This window comes from Sylvia atricapilla, chromosome 1, assembly GCF_009819655.1.
Source record: "Sylvia atricapilla isolate bSylAtr1 chromosome 1, bSylAtr1.pri, whole genome shotgun sequence".
Lineage (NCBI taxonomy): Eukaryota > Metazoa > Chordata > Aves > Passeriformes > Sylviidae > Sylvia > Sylvia atricapilla.
The window spans coordinates 5,150,794-5,167,581 of NC_089140.1; the positions used below are offsets into that span (position 1 = coordinate 5,150,794).

The 16,788-nt window shown below is 39.4% G+C and overlaps 1 protein-coding gene across 1 annotated transcript in view; it reads left to right on the top strand.

The window, feature by feature from the left end:
- The first annotated feature begins 1,657 nt into the window (after positions 1–1,657).
- Positions 1,658–16,788, top strand: part of LOC136360313 (sodium channel protein type 5 subunit alpha-like) — a 41,105-nt gene continuing 25,974 nt past the window's right edge. The window contains exons 1-7 of the mRNA XM_066317471.1: positions 1,658–1,803; positions 9,680–9,963; positions 10,978–11,096; positions 13,136–13,240; positions 14,800–14,928; positions 15,708–15,799; positions 16,500–16,703. Of these exons, the coding sequence (XP_066173568.1) occupies positions 9,709–9,963; positions 10,978–11,096; positions 13,136–13,240; positions 14,800–14,928; positions 15,708–15,799; positions 16,500–16,703 (904 nt within the window). The 5' untranslated portion in view covers positions 1,658–1,803; positions 9,680–9,708. The remainder of the gene's footprint in view (positions 1,804–9,679; positions 9,964–10,977; positions 11,097–13,135; positions 13,241–14,799; positions 14,929–15,707; positions 15,800–16,499; positions 16,704–16,788) is intronic.

The window sequence follows — 16,788 nt, forward strand, 5'->3', positions numbered from 1 at the left end:
AATTCATTCTCTTGCTGGAGAGGCACCATCTCAAATTCCACCCAGAGGTCAGCTGGCTTTCCTTGGATTCATCTCATTTTCTCTAGTGCTGACACCCTGAAAGCAAAGTATTATCTGTAATGATTGTATAATTTTTAGCTTCTCTCTTTAGTGTCTAATAATTAATCCTTTTTCTTGTGCAGCCAGTGCTTAATGCAAAGACGACATCTTCTTTCTGTCTTAAAAGTTCATCAGCCAGGGTAATTCAGAAATCCTCTGGACCAGACTAATCATAAGATCATACTTATAATCATAAGATCATACTCTCTGTCCCTAAGCAAACCACCTGGAGAAATGAGAAGAGAAATCTGTTTCCCCTCCAGGAGAGGAAGAATCCTCTAAAATTGCAGGAGCTCCTCTTCGAGAGGTGAGATCTTGCTTTCCCTCCCTATTTTTGAAGGATAAGAAAACTTAGTTTTATGAGCAGAAGCTGACCATGCTTTAGCTTCAGGCCAAGGAAATGAGCCCTGTCCCATTTTTCTAGACACAGTTGTAAAGACAAAGATCTCTCCCATCCTACCCAACAGTGGCTTCAGCCAGGGAGGAGCTGCAGGTCTCAGAGTGAGTGAATTCTCCCGGGCTTCTGACCTGCTTCTTGTTTATATCATCATCTGTATTAAATTAATATAAATCCCAGAATCACAGAATGGTTTGGGTTGGAAGGGAAAATACTCAATTTCAAGCTCCTGACATGGGCAGGGAGAGAGGGACACCTTTCACTGGACCAGGTTGCTCAGAGCTCCATCCAGCTGGCCTTGAACACTTCCAGGGATGGGGCAGCCACAGCGTCTCTGGATAATCTGTAATCCTTATCACCCTCACAGTAAAGAATTTCATCCTAATATCTCACCTAAACCTGCCCCTTCTCAGCGTGGAGCCATTTCCCCTTGTCCCATCTCTCCATGCCCTTGTCCCAAGTCCCTCTCCAGCCCTCTTTAGGCTCTGGGAGAGGCACTAAATCTCCTTGGAGTCTTCTCCAGGCTGAGCAACCCCAGAACAACCCCATAGACCCTGAGCAACCATATATATGAATCTTACCTATACACTGACATTTTATTTATATATATATATATATATGTGCATGTCCATGCACATTAATTTACAGACACACACACAGAGGTAAGAGCCACCGGTTTTCCAGTCTCTCATTCAGCTTCAGTCATAGTTTTTTAGTTCATTTTATAGATCCACTCTTGGTTTTTTGTTTTGTTTTGTTTTGTTTTGTTTTGTTTTGTTTTGGTCTGTACTAAAGCAAAGAACTGAAACTGAGATAATCAAAGAGAATATAAAGCCCGACACCTTTTATAGACAATCTGTTGGAGCACAGGCATCTCCCACTGTGATGTTGACACAAACACATTTTCCTCCGTGTTTCCCGGGCACTTTGTCCAGCCTCACCCCTGATTTTCTGCGAAAGACTCTCAGAAATCCAGGGATGAAACAAGATCAGGGAGAAATGCTCAGCTTGGAGCCTCCCCAGCTGAGGTTTCTGCCTCTCCCAGGAGAGGCTGTGTAATCACTTCAGCTCCTTCCATGGCTCACACAGACACCTCCCTCAACACCCCCAGGTACAAATAGCTCAGCTCCTGGAGGAACAGCATCTCCAGAGTGGTGAGGGATTGCTGGAAGGGGACACAGGGATGATAAAAGCAGTGAGGAGGTTTTTCCGACTATTTCTTGGGAGACAACTGGGCTGAGATAATGCTTCTCTTGCACAGAAAGAAGTGACTCCTTGAACCTTCACTTAGAGGGATGGAAAATAATGTAAGTCCTGTGGTTTACTGCACTTTCTCTGCTTAGGAAAAAAAAAATAAAAAAGGTGGTTTGTGGTAGACTCTTCTATAGGATTCAGTGACCTTTTATTTGCCTAAAAATCATTAAAATACCTGAGCAGCAGATTTTTTCTTCCTGAGTGGCATGAAAAAAAGTGGAAGTGGGGAGGAGTGAGTGTTTATTTATTCTTTTGCACAGAAGCTTCTCCAGTTTTTTTTGACTTGGTTTTTTTTTGCTGAAATAAGTTAACTAGGGCCAAAAAAAAAAAAAAAATCCTAGAGAAGTGAGTAGGCATAGAAAGAAGTTTTTTCTTTTTTTTCTGAGCATGAAAATTGCATATATATATATTATCTACAAACTTCAGGTTTTCTAGTTATAATATTTATTTCAAAGCAAAGACAGAAAAAACCTCAATAACCTTCAGTTTTATAAAACTACTCCCTCTTTCACAGGTTTATGCTTAGTGATATTGTTCTGATACAGACTAACATTTGGGTTTTGAGAAATAAGAATGGATCTTATTTTGAATAGATTTGTGTGTGTGTGGGAATAAGGGAGAATTGTTTTAATTGTGGAATGTGTTGTACTGTGGCTGGTGAATGCTTTTATCACGATAAACTGTGGGGCAAAATAAACTGAGACATGGGAAAACTCAATGCTCTGAAGGTTCTTCCTGTGGTACAGATGCTGCTCCTTTTCTATGTCTCAAATGTTTTAAATTTTTTGTTGTACTACATTTTGGGTTTCTTTGTAATTATGTGACTTGATCTGAGATTATTTTCCACATCCACAAAAAAAAAAAAGTATTTTGAAATTTGAGTTTTCAAAATTAGAAAAGGGCAAAAAGTGAATTTAATAAAGAAAAATGAGGAACCTTATGACATGATGTATGTCCTTATTAAGTGACACTATTAAATGACATACCTAAAGGAAATGGTTTGTTCAGAACTAATTTCTGATTAAATACATTTTCATGTATTTAGAAAACTGTGTCAGACAAAAGACCATGTAATTTGAAAATCTCATTCAATTATGGAACTACTAAAACTTAAAATCCAAGTTAAAATTGAGATTGTGCATTAAAGTTAATTTTTTTAAAAACGTATAGTTAAAAGGGTTTTTTTTTTTCCCACTGTGTTTTACTGACAAGTGAGGGGTTTTCTTTCAGGTTTTCTTTCATGGACCAGCTGAATTTTGTTACGGTTTTGGGAAAAATATTTCTCACATTTTGTCCTAAGTTTTTTCCTCTGTATATTAAGCTGCTGAGAGACCTTTCTGTATCAAAACATACACAATGAAAGGAACCTTCAGAATGACAAAATGTCAACTCTATGATACTTTTGGTGCATTTAGTACTTTCTGTTAATGGTAACAGTCCAAAATCCAAACCATGGATTTGGATTTCTACAGCTTTTGTTTGTTGTAATCAAGTCTTGTTAATATGAATTACAAGTTTATAGAACCACTGATTATATTAACCACTATTGAAACATTGCTTACATGTGCAAAGTCAAAAAAATTTGACATATTGTCAGTGTGACCTTTAAAAACCTAAATCTCAAATTAAAAAAAAGAAAACCAACAACAAGTTAACCACTGCAGCAATTCTTATATGAGTTTTTAAGCTCTTGGATATTAGAGGCAGTGAGAGTATAGTTCTCATTCCTTACTGGTGAAGAAAACTCAGATTCCCCTTGTTTGCTTCAAAGCCTGGGTATCCATAAAATGTGCAGGTGGTTCAGTACAGCACTGTAGGAAATATATATATATATATATATATATATATATATAAATCACAGCTTGTCCCTCTCCTGGCAGCCAAGTGTAACCTGAAACATGTCCTCCTTCCTTGTGCAGGACCCTGCCTGCCAAGCTTGGTGAGATGAATGAATTTCCCTTTCTCCTTCTTGTTTTCCTCCTCCTCTTCCCCACTTCAGAGTGATGAAAATGAGGGATTTACACTGTCTGGCCACATTTCTTAAATGTGCCCCCAGACCTGTGGATATTTCGTGGTATGGCACTGCTAAATCAAGATATGTTCCATTTCTTATTGAAGTTAGGAGAGGGCTGGGTCCTCACCTGTTTCTTCTCTTTGTTTGTAAAACAACAAATAAACCTCACACCTGAGGTTTATTTCCCTGTCATCTGACCAGCATCTGACCAGTTTCCTTGAAAACAGCAGAGCAAAGAGACCATAATCTCAATTCTTTGTGCAGTTGCCACCATATAAAGCCACAGTGTGGCGGATCAGTGGATTCAGATATTAACACACTTTAATCACAAATATATGCAATTTTATAAGTTGATTTTCCTGTAAGACAGCTCCAACCATAATCCTGAGCTGTGGAGGTTCCTTGGGGTCTTCTCCACGCCCTGGGCTGCTCAGAGGTTGGAGAGATAATTCCAGATCTTGTTGCTCCTCATGGACTTTCCAGCCAGTCTTTCCATGTCTTTTGGTTACACCCATTATCCTGAGGGACAAGGTCCTCCTGGAACAGGGATTGCCTGGATGATGATGACTCAGTTCAAACCACATTGTCACATTTGCTGGCAGCTTTTACAATCTTGCTCTGGTCACTTTCGGAGGCTTTTTTGTGCTTCTTGATGACCAACAGGTTGTTTCCACGCTTTGGCTATTTCTTTGGGGGACACCAAATTTTACCAGTTAAAAAAGTTCATGGGCTGATGTCAATGACCAGGAGATTACACCTAATTCATCCTAACTCCTGCAGCAATGGACTCATCCATGGTCATTCACAACTTTTCAACTCTTTTCCCTCAGGTTCATTCCTGTGCTGCCACAGAGTTTTCTGTGCTTCCTCAGTGCTTGCAACTGGCCACTTGACAACTTGTCAATTGGCTGCTCAAGCACTTACAGAAAGTGATCTCTGAGCAGATTTAAATTATTTATGATGACAAAGTAGCTGAAAATTAGTGCCCCCTTACCAAGCAAAAGAAAATGTGACTTAAGGCTTCACTAATTGCTGAGAAGGCTTGTGCTGGAAGTAGTCATTAAGGAGACAATTCAGTATTGGGCAATCACAGAATTTTTATGTGTTCACAGTCTGCTGGTGACTAATGATGTTTGCCCAGTCCCACCTCGGACTGCAGAATCACCAATCTTTGGAAGTTCAGCAGCTGTAGTAAGGGCAGTGAGAAGAGTAGATGTAATGCATGCAAAGATTTGAACTTATCTAGTCTCACTTGAAACATCTCAGGTCATCAATTGTAGTCAACTGGCATTTCTTTCCTGAAATAAATATGAAAAGGGGTCTCAAGCAGGCAGTGGGGGAGCTCGTGGAGGTGTAGCTGTGTAATTCCAACATGTCTGCACTGAGGTGCAATGAATCCCACCCCAGAGGAGCTTTCTGGATGAATGCTAACTGGCTTTATCAGGTGAATTATTTTGTGAATCTCCACACTGTTTGCTACCTTCATTTCCTAGCACTGAGTCATCTGTAAAGCCCAGTTTCAAGAGTGGGGATTTATCTCACTCTAGTGAGAAAAAATCTGTTGCCTTTTCAATTTTTTTTTCTGTACTCCGCATGTGTCTATGTTAATCTCTGTTTTTGGTCATCATTAACTGCTCTGAATGCACAGTTTTGGTGATTGCAAGGAGGGTGTAGGGTCTGCATCCCCTGGCAATCTCGGTGGAGCTGCACAGGGTGGTGGTAATCTGACCTGGGAGAAGTTCCTTGTAGCTGCAATAGAGGAGTAACTAAATGGGCTGCAAAAGGGATAAGATGTGCTCTCCTTATAGAGAGGCATTTTGGGGTTTGGGCTTTTACCTTTCAAATAAAAGACAGGCTGAAAGAGCTGAGGCTGTTCAGCCTGGAAAAGGCTCCGGGGAGAACTTCGAGCCCTTTCCAGTGCCTGAAGGGGCTCCAGGAGACCTGGAGAGGGACTTGGGACAAGAGAATGGAGTGACAGGACAATGGATTTAAACTGACAGAGGGGAGATTTAAACTGGATATTAGAGAGAAATCCTTTCCTATTGGGGTGGAGAGGCCCTGACACAGATTGCCCAGGGAAGCTGTGGCTGCCCCATCCCTGGAAGTGTCCCAGGCCAGACTGGACAGGGCTTGGAGCAACCTGGGATAGTGGAAGGTGACCCTGCCCATGGCAGGGAGATTGGAACTGGATGATCTTAAGGATCCCTTCCAACCCAACCCATTCCATTATTCTATGAATGCAGCATTTTCTTTCTTTTTTATTGTGACAGTCTTGTACAGGGGGAAGACAAGATGCATAAATTAAAACAAGGGGGATCCAAATGAGTTGAGACAGTCAAATTTTGGAACAGGTCACTCAGAGAGGTTGTAGCAGCTCTGTTCTTGGAGATTTGTCTGAAGAAAGCCCTGAGCTCATGACTTACCCATTCTGAGGAATCTCCAAAGTGTCCTTTATTATTCTCCGTACCTAAATTATTCTCTGATTAAAAAGTTGCACATGTTAATATACAAGTGTTATTTTAATATGTATCTTAAAGAGCCATTAAGAAAATGTCAGTTTGGTTTGATTAAATCATCTGCCTCAAAACACAGAAACTTTTTTTGGGGAAAGAGTAGAACAGTTCTACAGAAACTTTGATCTGCTATTACTTAACATCTTTTTTTTATTCGGTCCTAGAAAAATTTGACTTCTCCTCTGGAAATCCAGGTGTAGAAATATGCAACACAGCCCAAGTGAAGCATAGTAGCAATCTTCCTAGCTCAAGAAACAAACCAAAACAAAACAACAACAAAAAAATAGGGCTCTGGCCACTCCGATCATACTAATTACTTTGGTCATGCTGAACACAGGAATAGTCAACATTTTTCACCTCTCTTTATAACAGATGACAAAGCCATAAAAACAAATAATTAAGAACAGTTTTATTCATTAACTGGGATGGAATTGGGGTGATTGTTACGGCAATAAAAGCAGCGAAAATATCTTTAACAATAACCTTGTTTCCCGATGTTTTTGGAAGAAGGCATCCTTACTTTGGAAATATATCCAGCTACACGTTTTGGTATTTGAGAATTAATTCAGAGAAAGTATGCTTGACAGCTGATAGAACAACTCATAAATGATTTTTGTTTGTTTCTTTGTGGTTTTTTATTTAAATAATTATTCTTTGATCATGGTGATTTCATTATTGATGTTTGGTCTTCAGGAATTCTGAGGATAAGAAAAATTTTAATTTTTAAGACGTATTAAATATCACACTGTTTTGGAGGTATTTCAAGTCTGGAGAAAAGGCCAAAATGGTATTTTGTTTCTTCTGTGACATAAAGGGGAAAAGTGGTTTTGCATTAACATTTTTTCCTTCTTTAGGTCAAATTGCTCCATTGATGCCTGACCACCTGAAAACTAAATACATCTCAACTGTCTTTTTGTGTGCTACCCTCTCTGAGAGTAACAAATTATTTTGGGGATATTTTTAAAGACACTTGAATGAATCAAGGACATTTTTCCGCCAATTACTCAATTTCGAATAATTCTTAGATTTTATTCAGCATTAGGCTGATTAACTCAGAATTTCCCATGGATGAAAAGTGTAGTTTTAGCCTTTTGCTCCATGGCTTGCAGCAGTTTCAAAACGGAAATTTTGCTGCTGACATGTGAGACAACAAGCTCAAGGCTTGACTTCCTTCCCTTAATGTTTGAAAAATTAAATTTTTTTTCGTAATTGTTTGAAGCAATTTATAAAACCACCAGGAAAGATATTCCTTCCTACTCTCCAGCTCTGGCAAAGGGCTCCAGGCTCTCTGTGCCCTCATGCTTCCTTCTAATTCCACATCTTTGGCTTTAGCCAGAAACCTCGTGTTTTCCTAGAATCTCCTCTGCCCTGGAATAGTCTTGAGGGGAAATGGTGTGAGAATCAAAGTTTCTTTTCTGGAAGGTTACAAGATGGTTTCTTGGAAGGGAAGACATAAAACTGCAAAAGAATCTGCAAAAAACAGAATTTTAATGGTGAACTTTTGAGATCAGGTAAACTTTTATGGAAGTGGAGGGATGGGTATGTTTGGAAAATTTGGCACAAAGCCTAATAAAGTAATTATTGTATTCCCTCCGTGCATTGCAGAGAAATTGCATCTTTTCATGTATCATTCACAGCTCCCATTACCGATACCACAACATCTAAATTACTCTGAACATCAACAAAACAAACACCACTTTGTCCAGATGAAGACTTGAAATCTTGCAAGTGGGTGTTGTAGTTTTTACTGTAATACTACACACACAGCTTCCAGACTGTTACCCTGATATTGAAAAGTATAAAATAATGAGTATCCTTGCCTGACTGTCCTATTTCTTTTCCAGAAATGATGCTAATTTGTGCTGGGAGCAAGGGCTACTTCTCATATCTGTAATTTCATGTGCTGCTTTAATGGGAGAGGCAGGCAGACTGCAAAAATGGAGCAATTTCACTGCAGTTAGTTTGTCACTGGCCTCCAGCTGTTGTTCTCACAGCAATGGTTTCCTACAGCTCAGCAATGTGAGGTCAGCTGAAATCATGTTGTATCTGGGGAGAAATGAAAAGGCATTGTATGGCAGAGGAAGATACAGGCAGTCAGAACACACACACACACACAAAAAGTGTTAACAAAATAAAGCCTCTTGGTTCAGGCTGTGTCTTCCTGGGGTGTTCCATGCAGTGTCTGGAGAGGAAAGGTGGAAGAACAGGCTGTCAGGCAGCAGGACCTAAACTTCAGGATTAAGCTCTCATTGCTCCTTTTGGAGTCAAATTTGAAGCACACTTGAAGGGGTAGTGGCAGCTTCTGAATGAAAAAACCTGACTGTGTGCCTCTAAGGTGATTTTCTGTGCCTGCTCAGCCCTGATCCACCCCAGGGAAAGGCCTGGACCAAGTGGCATCATTGCACAGTTTGTGCAGATGGGGCTGCACTGGCTCAGGAGTTCCCTGACCCTTTACTGAATTAACAGTGTCTTCCCAGAGGTCATAATCAAAGGAAAAGTTTTAGAGAAATCTCCTTGCAGAGCATCCACTCAGGTTGTGTTTGGTGGATGGATTCTATCCAAAACCTGGCCAGATTTCTTAATTAAAAATGCAAAGTGCTTTTCTAGTCCATTCTCACTTTTTTTGTTTTTGTTTTTGTTTTTGTTTTTGTTTTTTTGTTCTGAGAGGAAGGCATGAAATACAAACTTTGTCAGATCAAGCATTTCTGTGCTCCATGTCAGCCAGTACTGACTCTGTGGGTCCCAAATGAAATCCTCTTGGATGCTGCTCACTCCTGTGCTGGTTCCACCAGGATGGACTTTCCATCTGAGTATTCCCATCTGCATTAGTTAATTCAATACTTGCTCCTTCTGTTGCTGACAGCTTCCACAGATTTGATGTTGCAGTTTGATGGGTTTTACTGTCCAATTTCCAAATATTGTCCTGAAGCAGAAGAGGAGGGTGGGTTTTTTTGTTTTGTTTTGGAGATTGGTTTGTTTTTTGGGTTGTTTTTTTTTTTTGAGGGGGAGTGTTTGTTGTTGGTTTTGTTGTTGTTGTTTTGGTGGGTTCTGTTTGCTTTAGTTTTGTTTTTTTGTTTGTTTGGCTGGTTTTTTTTTTCTTTTTTCTGAGCAGCTCAGGTGCATTTAGGATGATGTTCATCTTAAATGAGGTGCTCCAAATACACTCTTAAATTTATAGAGTTTTGCTCATATCCTATCTATGCATATAATTAGAAAAAATACTGAACAGACTGAACTCTGAAAAAGGTGTTGACCATATATTTTCTTCTTTTGTTTTCTTCTTTGCAGCAGCTGATGGCTTAGAAAGTTGATGTCCTTAGCCATGCAAGGGCAAACCGTTGTTTCATTTCCATAACTGTCCTGTTTTGCCTTCCTTTCTCCTTGTTTCTATTGTTTGGACAGAATTAGTGACAGGAAGAGAAGCATGAAAAATGGCTGAGTTCTTGCTGCCTGGTGCCAACAACTTCCGTCGCTTCACTCAGGAATCCTTGGCAGAGATCAAAAAGAGAATTGCTGCTGAAAAGATTCATCGAAAGAATGCCACAGAGGAGAAACCTGAGGAGAAACCACGTCCTCAGCTTGACCTAAAAGCTTTCCAGAAGTTGCCAGCTCTCTATGGAAACCCTCCTCCAGAGCTCATTGGGGAACCACTGGAGGATCTTGACCCGTACTATAAAGATCATAAGGTTCGAGCCAACTAAGATACTTGGATTTTATTTTTAATTAATTTAATTCAATTGATTGTGTATTGCCAAAATTTTCTGTGGGTGACCTATCAAAGAGTTTTGTTTACATCCCTTTATGCAAACTCTCATCCACTTCTAGGTTAAACAATGCATGCAGCTGGCACAGATGAGTGATGTGCTGTAATATTTTTTTAAAAAAAAGCTTAACTTTTAATTTTAAGAATGAAATATTCCGAAATCAATTAACATTTGATTCAGAATAGAAGCAGGAAAATAAACTGGATAAAGGAAGAAAGGGGGGGAGGTGGTTTGGGAAATAAATTATAATAATTAGAAGTTATAGTAATTTTGTACCTTTTGTTCATAATTTTGTACATTTTCATAAATTCCATAGTTTTGAACAATGTGTTTCACTCCACCTCAATGGGCTTGTTTCACTTACACATACAATAAATTATACTTAAGCATAAAAACTATTTTAAAACAATTGCTGATGAATCCTCACAACCTCCTGGCTCCATATTCCAGTTGTGACATACTGAAGAACATGATTTTCAATAACAAACAGAGAAAAGGAAACTAATCCATTGGGAATTATGCTTTTTGCTTGAGAGGAAGTTAAACATTGAACTAATTTCTACAAGAAAGAGCTAGGGGATCACTCAACAGTAGCAAATAATGAAAAAGGCTGCAGTTCTTCCTTGCACCTCTTGTATATCTTGACTCAGTGAGGGGTTCATTCTATTTTAAGAGAATAATCATAAGCAAGATCAGTTCTGTGCATGGCTCTTTGCAAATCACAAGGTTGAAAAAAGAAGTTTGTGCGAAGGAATATTTTGCAGCCTGAGAGTTCAAGTTTCTGATGAAAGGACAAAAAATTTATACAGCCTTTCCAGTTAACCAGGCTAAAGTGAAATTCAAGCTCTTGCTCATGACTGACACAACAGGGCATAGCACAAAAATGTGTTCTGTGTTCACCTTCCTGACAAATTCTTGTTTGTTTATTTTTAAAAGGTTTTCATAGTGCTAAACAAGCAGAAAACAATCTACAGATTTACTGCTACACGTGCCCTGTGGATCTTCAGTCCCTTCCATCCAATACGAAGAAGAGCAATTAAAATTTTAGTACATTCATATCCTTTTATTGGCTTTATTCACTCTTTTTGAATTTTAAACCTTACATAACCCTGTGCTTTTGTGTTTTAGAGCATTGAGTTAATCTGGTCTTTTCCTCACTACAGACAGATTCTAATTATGAATCACCTTAGGTATTATTAGTGTTGTGGTGCTCTTGTGATACTTAGAAATAAATTTTGTGAGTGTTTGGCTTATTTAGCTTGATTTTCTACAGATTTGTGTTTTCAGCTCTGATATTGATTTCCTGATGTGTCATAAACAAGTATCTCATTCTGAAGCTTTTCACAGCAAGAGATTGATGAAATCTCTATCTTCTTTTTCATCTTCTGCTTACCCAAATGTGGGAATTAAATTCAACTTGTGCACCAAAGCTGATCGACCATTGGCCAGTTTTGAGAGAAAAGGTTGAGACAGGCAAGTGTACACAGGAAAACACACAGAAAAAAAACCCACGTAAATTTAGTTTCTTTGGGAAATAAGATTCAAAAACTGTACATGGGGTTTATGAAAGTAAGTATTTCCAGAAATGCTGTTGCAGGGAATACCCTGGGAATACAAATGTGATAGAGATCCCCTCTCATATATCAAATTTAGAGGGTGAGAATCACAAGTGTATTGCTCCAGTTTGGCACTGGGGAAGGACACCTGAGCTGTTGCTTGGGGCTGAAGCAGACCCCGAGTGGAGCCTGTGATGTCCCTGGATTTCAGATTTCCAGTCATCTCCTGGCTCCCTGGTGTGAGGTGACGTCAGTGACTCGAGGTTGTCATTATAGCAGTGTGCAGACATCCCTGGAAGAGTGATACCTCTCACCTGGGGCGTTCCCTGGGCAGAGGTTGGCTGACACTGGCATTTCCACATCAGGGGCCCAGCTCCTCCTGACAGCTGGACCATGCCTGCAGCTAAAGCCAGGAATCTTTTTTGGTGGGGATGGAGAGGATGGATAAGGGCAAAGATAGATGTCTTTCCCATATTCTTCTACCCTACAACAAGGCATGAGATCCAGCTCCAGAGTCATGTCCTTGAGCTTAGCTCTCAACATATGAAGTGTCTGCCCAAGCTCCTGTTCTCTGGGCCAGCAGGTGCCAGATGGCACCTGGGAAGCACCTACAGTTGGCTGAATGTGGGCACCACGTTTTAAAAACCCCATTAATCTGTTAGAGAGCATCCAAAGGGAGGCCATGAAGATGGTGAATGGTCTGCAGGAGAAGCTGTGGGAGCAGTGGCTGAGGGCACTTGGTCTGTGCAGCCTGGAGGAGACTGAGGGGAGACTTCACTGCAGGTACAGCTTCTATGTGAGGGGAAGAGAAGGGGCAGGACTGGCCTCTTTGATCTGGTGACCAGTGACAGGACTCAAGGGAACAGCTGAAGCTAAGCCAAGGGAGGTTTAGGTTAAATATCAGGACAAGGCTTTTCACCCAGGGGTGGTTGGGCACTGAACAGAGTCCCCAAGAGAGTGGTCACAACACCAAACCTGGCAGAGTTCAAGAAACACTAAAACAATGCTCTCAAGCACACAATGTGACTCTTGGGATGTCCTGGAAAGGGCCAGGAGTTGGCCTTGATGATCCTGATGGGTCCCTTCAAACTCAGCATATCCTGTGATTCTGTGATCTAGGGTTGTTTGAGACTCCTGCAATCACCTTGTCAGGTTTCGTGTTGTCCTTTGGAAGAGAAGAGCTTTGCCAGGTCAGAGGCAGGTTTGGGCTCTAGCTGTGTGATTTGAGCAAGTGTTTAATTTGAATGCCTTAAAATGAAACTAAAATTGCATCCTTCCACCCAGTCCTAGAGTGGGTGAGGGTCCTTTTTCCAGGCTTGCAATGCTTAGAGCAGCAGATCTGTAGTCAATACAGAAGCAATGAATAACAACTGCAGTGTGTTGTCATCTAACATGGCTCAGAATCAGTGAATACCGGTGCATGCTGTTCTTACATGTGCTTTAAACAAAAAGCCAGCTAATATGCCAAAGCCTGATGCAATATTTAGTTACATTTCTGAATCTATGTCGTATTCTTTGCCTTCACTCCCATGCCTTACATTGTTCACCTGGTTTATCATGTGCACCATTTTAACTAATTGTGTATTCATGGCTCTGACTGAGTCATCTAAGTCTTCATCATCTTCATGGCACAAAAATGTTGAGTAAGTATCTGAGGATACGTTTATTTTGTATTTATGTAGTTGTATTTGGTTATTGAGGCTTGCCACTTTCACTGGAGGTAGTTTGTGGGAGATTTAAAAAGAAAGTTGCTCGTCTTAAGGGGATTTTTAAATTTAGATCTTATTTGAGGAAGTATTTTTGTCTTTAAACCTAAAGTATATGATAATTTTGGTGTTATAGGAGAGAGTAAGTGTAGATTAAGTTCCACTGTAGAACTGGCTTCATGTCTGTTCTGCTGCTCCAGTTTCCCCACTTTCTGAAGTTACTCAGTAATTATTTGCTCTCTATCAAGATGTATTTCCTGTTTTTACTGATGCAGGTTGAGCACGTGGGAGTTGCTGTCTTTCAAACTTCTGGCTAATTATATTGAAATGCTGAGTTTTTTCTCTAATAAAATGTTCTGTCAGAAGCACTTGGCTTGCAAGGTGCTGTTAGAATGTAAAGCTTTTATCTTCAGTGCTGCCAACACCTGCAATGTTAAATCACAATAAATCTATGATTTGTAGTCAGTCCTGAAATGTATAATGACAGGGTTTGTTTTTTAAGAGACTATTTCAGGTGTCACTTTTCCACTTTGGCAAAAATGCTAGAATCTGAATACTGGTAATTCTAACACCTAATACAAAGGAGAAGATTCCCAAATACTTAGTATTAAAAACAGGTTTAAAATTATTTTTTACTTATCATGTGAAATGACACTGAAACAGCTTAGAATGGCAAACTCTCATGCAAGCAGGAACAAAACTCTGCATGGTATTAAAATATACATCTCCAGAAGATGCTGAGGTGCTTCTCTGCCTATGAGAGAGTTAAAGGCTGGATCAGAGTTGTATCTGCTGTTGGCATCAACTACCATTCGAATGCATTTCAAGAATAATTTCAGAATACTGCTTTCCAAATCAAAAGGGAAGCACTGCATCCATATAATTTCTCAGTGCATTTGCTGACTACCAAATGAAAGCCTTTTGAATTCTGTAGGGATATCACTGCCTTCTTGAAATTATAAGTGCACTCAGTTAAGTCCAGAAGAGCTTTTACTGATAATTTTCCATTAATAAGAATAATTGCCATCTTAAATTGAAAACCCTCTACTCTTGTATTCCTCTAAGTGTTTTCAATATTCTGCACAGAATGGTTGCTGTGTGCCCAAAGGAAATAGCACAGCACATCACACTCTCACTTGGCCACTTGAAACTGGAGGAAGATACAAATTTGGATCTTTATTTTAGCTAATAACTGGTAATTTGGTGTTTCTGAAATTATGGGGACTCACATGAAAGAATTTGGAAAGAATGGTTGAATGCCAAGATGTGTGTCAGGGGTTGCACATTAACAGTCATATCCAGGTTGCAATCAGCTACTGCCTCCAGCTCCATGTGAACCAGATACTGGTGGAATACACTGAAACCCAACAGAAATCTGTTTGTTCTCTCCAGCATTGTCTCACTTTACTGGCCCAGACGTTAAATAGTCTGACTGTGCCTCTTCCATTGAGTGCTAACACTGCTCTCTCCCTTTGGCTCTTTTCTCCCCTCTTTAGATACACTTTCACTGGCATTTACACTTTTGAATCATTGATAAAAATACTGGCAACAGGATTCTGTCTCAATGAATTCACTTTCCTTCGGGATCCGTGGAACTGGCTGGATTTCACTGTTATCGTCATGGCGTGAGTGGGAACAAATAAGCTATAGATTACAAATAATAATTGAACAAATAAATTATGGATTTCTATGGAACATATAAAATATGCGCTGGGAGTTCTCATTGCTGGGGTGCAAAAGGCTGTCTGTGGTTTAAAAACCAGCCCATGGCTCCTAATTGCCCCTAAAACTATCTAGAACGTTGACTTTTCCCCTGGTTTAGCACTCACCCTATTACAATAATGTTTTAGTCTTTCAGAAAGGGAATAATAGAACTGTGCAGAGCAAGATATTCCCAGTGGTGGGTATATGTGAATGGATGTGTTTAGATTGGTGAAATGTAAGAGCTGGGCATAAATACAGACTTGCTGACCCCATGAATGAAAGCATAATTTTGCAGTTAGGGTGATGGACACCAGGATAGTGGATTAAATTATGGCTCTATCTCCAAAAATCATAGTTAAAGCCTAATTTCCTGGTAATTAGCAAGCTTCTATATACTGGTTAAAACCAGCTCAGCCAGAATTTGTAAATTCATAATTTTGAGTGATATCTTTGTACTTTAAATGAATGGTGTTTAAAGATGCTCACACAAAAGCAGATGTGCACAGGCCAGGAGCTGCCTCAAAAGGAAGCTCCAATAATGAAGAAATGCATTTCTATTTTATAAGTCTTCAGACAAATCCTTGTTATGTAGTTTTTTTAAAATACACTGGGAAAAATTGACAGCTGAGAATGACCACTGTAAATAACTGCCCTTTTAACTCTGTTCAACCACTTGGTATTTCACATCTGCTCTTTACAGGTATGTGGGAGCATTTAGTAAGCTGGGGAGTGTGTCAGTCCTCCGGACTTTCAGGGTTCTCAGAGCTTTAAAAACCATTTCAGTAGTCCCAGGTAAGAAATCTTACGTGTTGAGCATTTTCTCCTACTTAAAATTCATTCTTTGCTTCATTCAAAATGTTGGCTTTTGCCTTTTTTTCCCCACCCTGTATGTTTCACAAGTTGCAGGCACAGCTGAATTTGTGGACACAAAAATCTCAGCTCACCTGTTCCAGTCAGAATTAATCAAATGTTAGAAAGAATATTGAATGTATTTTATTTTCATTATGCTTTTAAAGGTACTGTTCACAGTTTATAGTTCTTTTGGCTGATGTGTGTGTTATGGTTCCACAGAAACAATTCTGGATATTGAAGGGATTTTGCCACTAATGATCTTACATCATCAATCCATGCCAAGAGAGGTTCAGACTGGATATTATCTTCACAAATTACCAATGTTGGAAGTATCATTTGAATCATGCATTTTACTTTTCATGGATAAATAAAACTAGACTCTCTCTGGTTCATCATTTTTGAGTGACTATTTTTCAGGGATTAAAGGAACATCTTAAAACTGTAGGGTCAAAGAAAGAAGGAAAAAAAAATTTCTCTCATATTAATCATCCTAAATATAATTGTATTGCATACATATTTGCCAGATATTATCCTGTAATTCTTATACTTTGGCTTTTATACACTGTTTTAACTCTAATCAAGTATGATATTTGAATCTCAGTTTTTCATCCTCTTTTTCCTTTTTATCTTGTCTTTTTAGGCCTCAAGATCATTGTAGGGGCACTTATCCAGTCTGTTAAGAAACTTGCTGATGTGATGATCCTGACTGTTTTCTGCCTGAGTGTTTTTGCCCTCATAGGCCTCCAGATTTTTAAGGGCAATCTCAGGCAAAAGTGCATCAGGAACACTACAGAGTCTTGTAATAGAACATGGGAAAGTTACGAAAAATTTCTTAATGATTCAGGTAATTTTTTTCTCCTCAATTCTTCTTTAGATGATGCTATAGACACCTGTGCACCCATGTACAATCAGTGCTGTGAATGATGTTG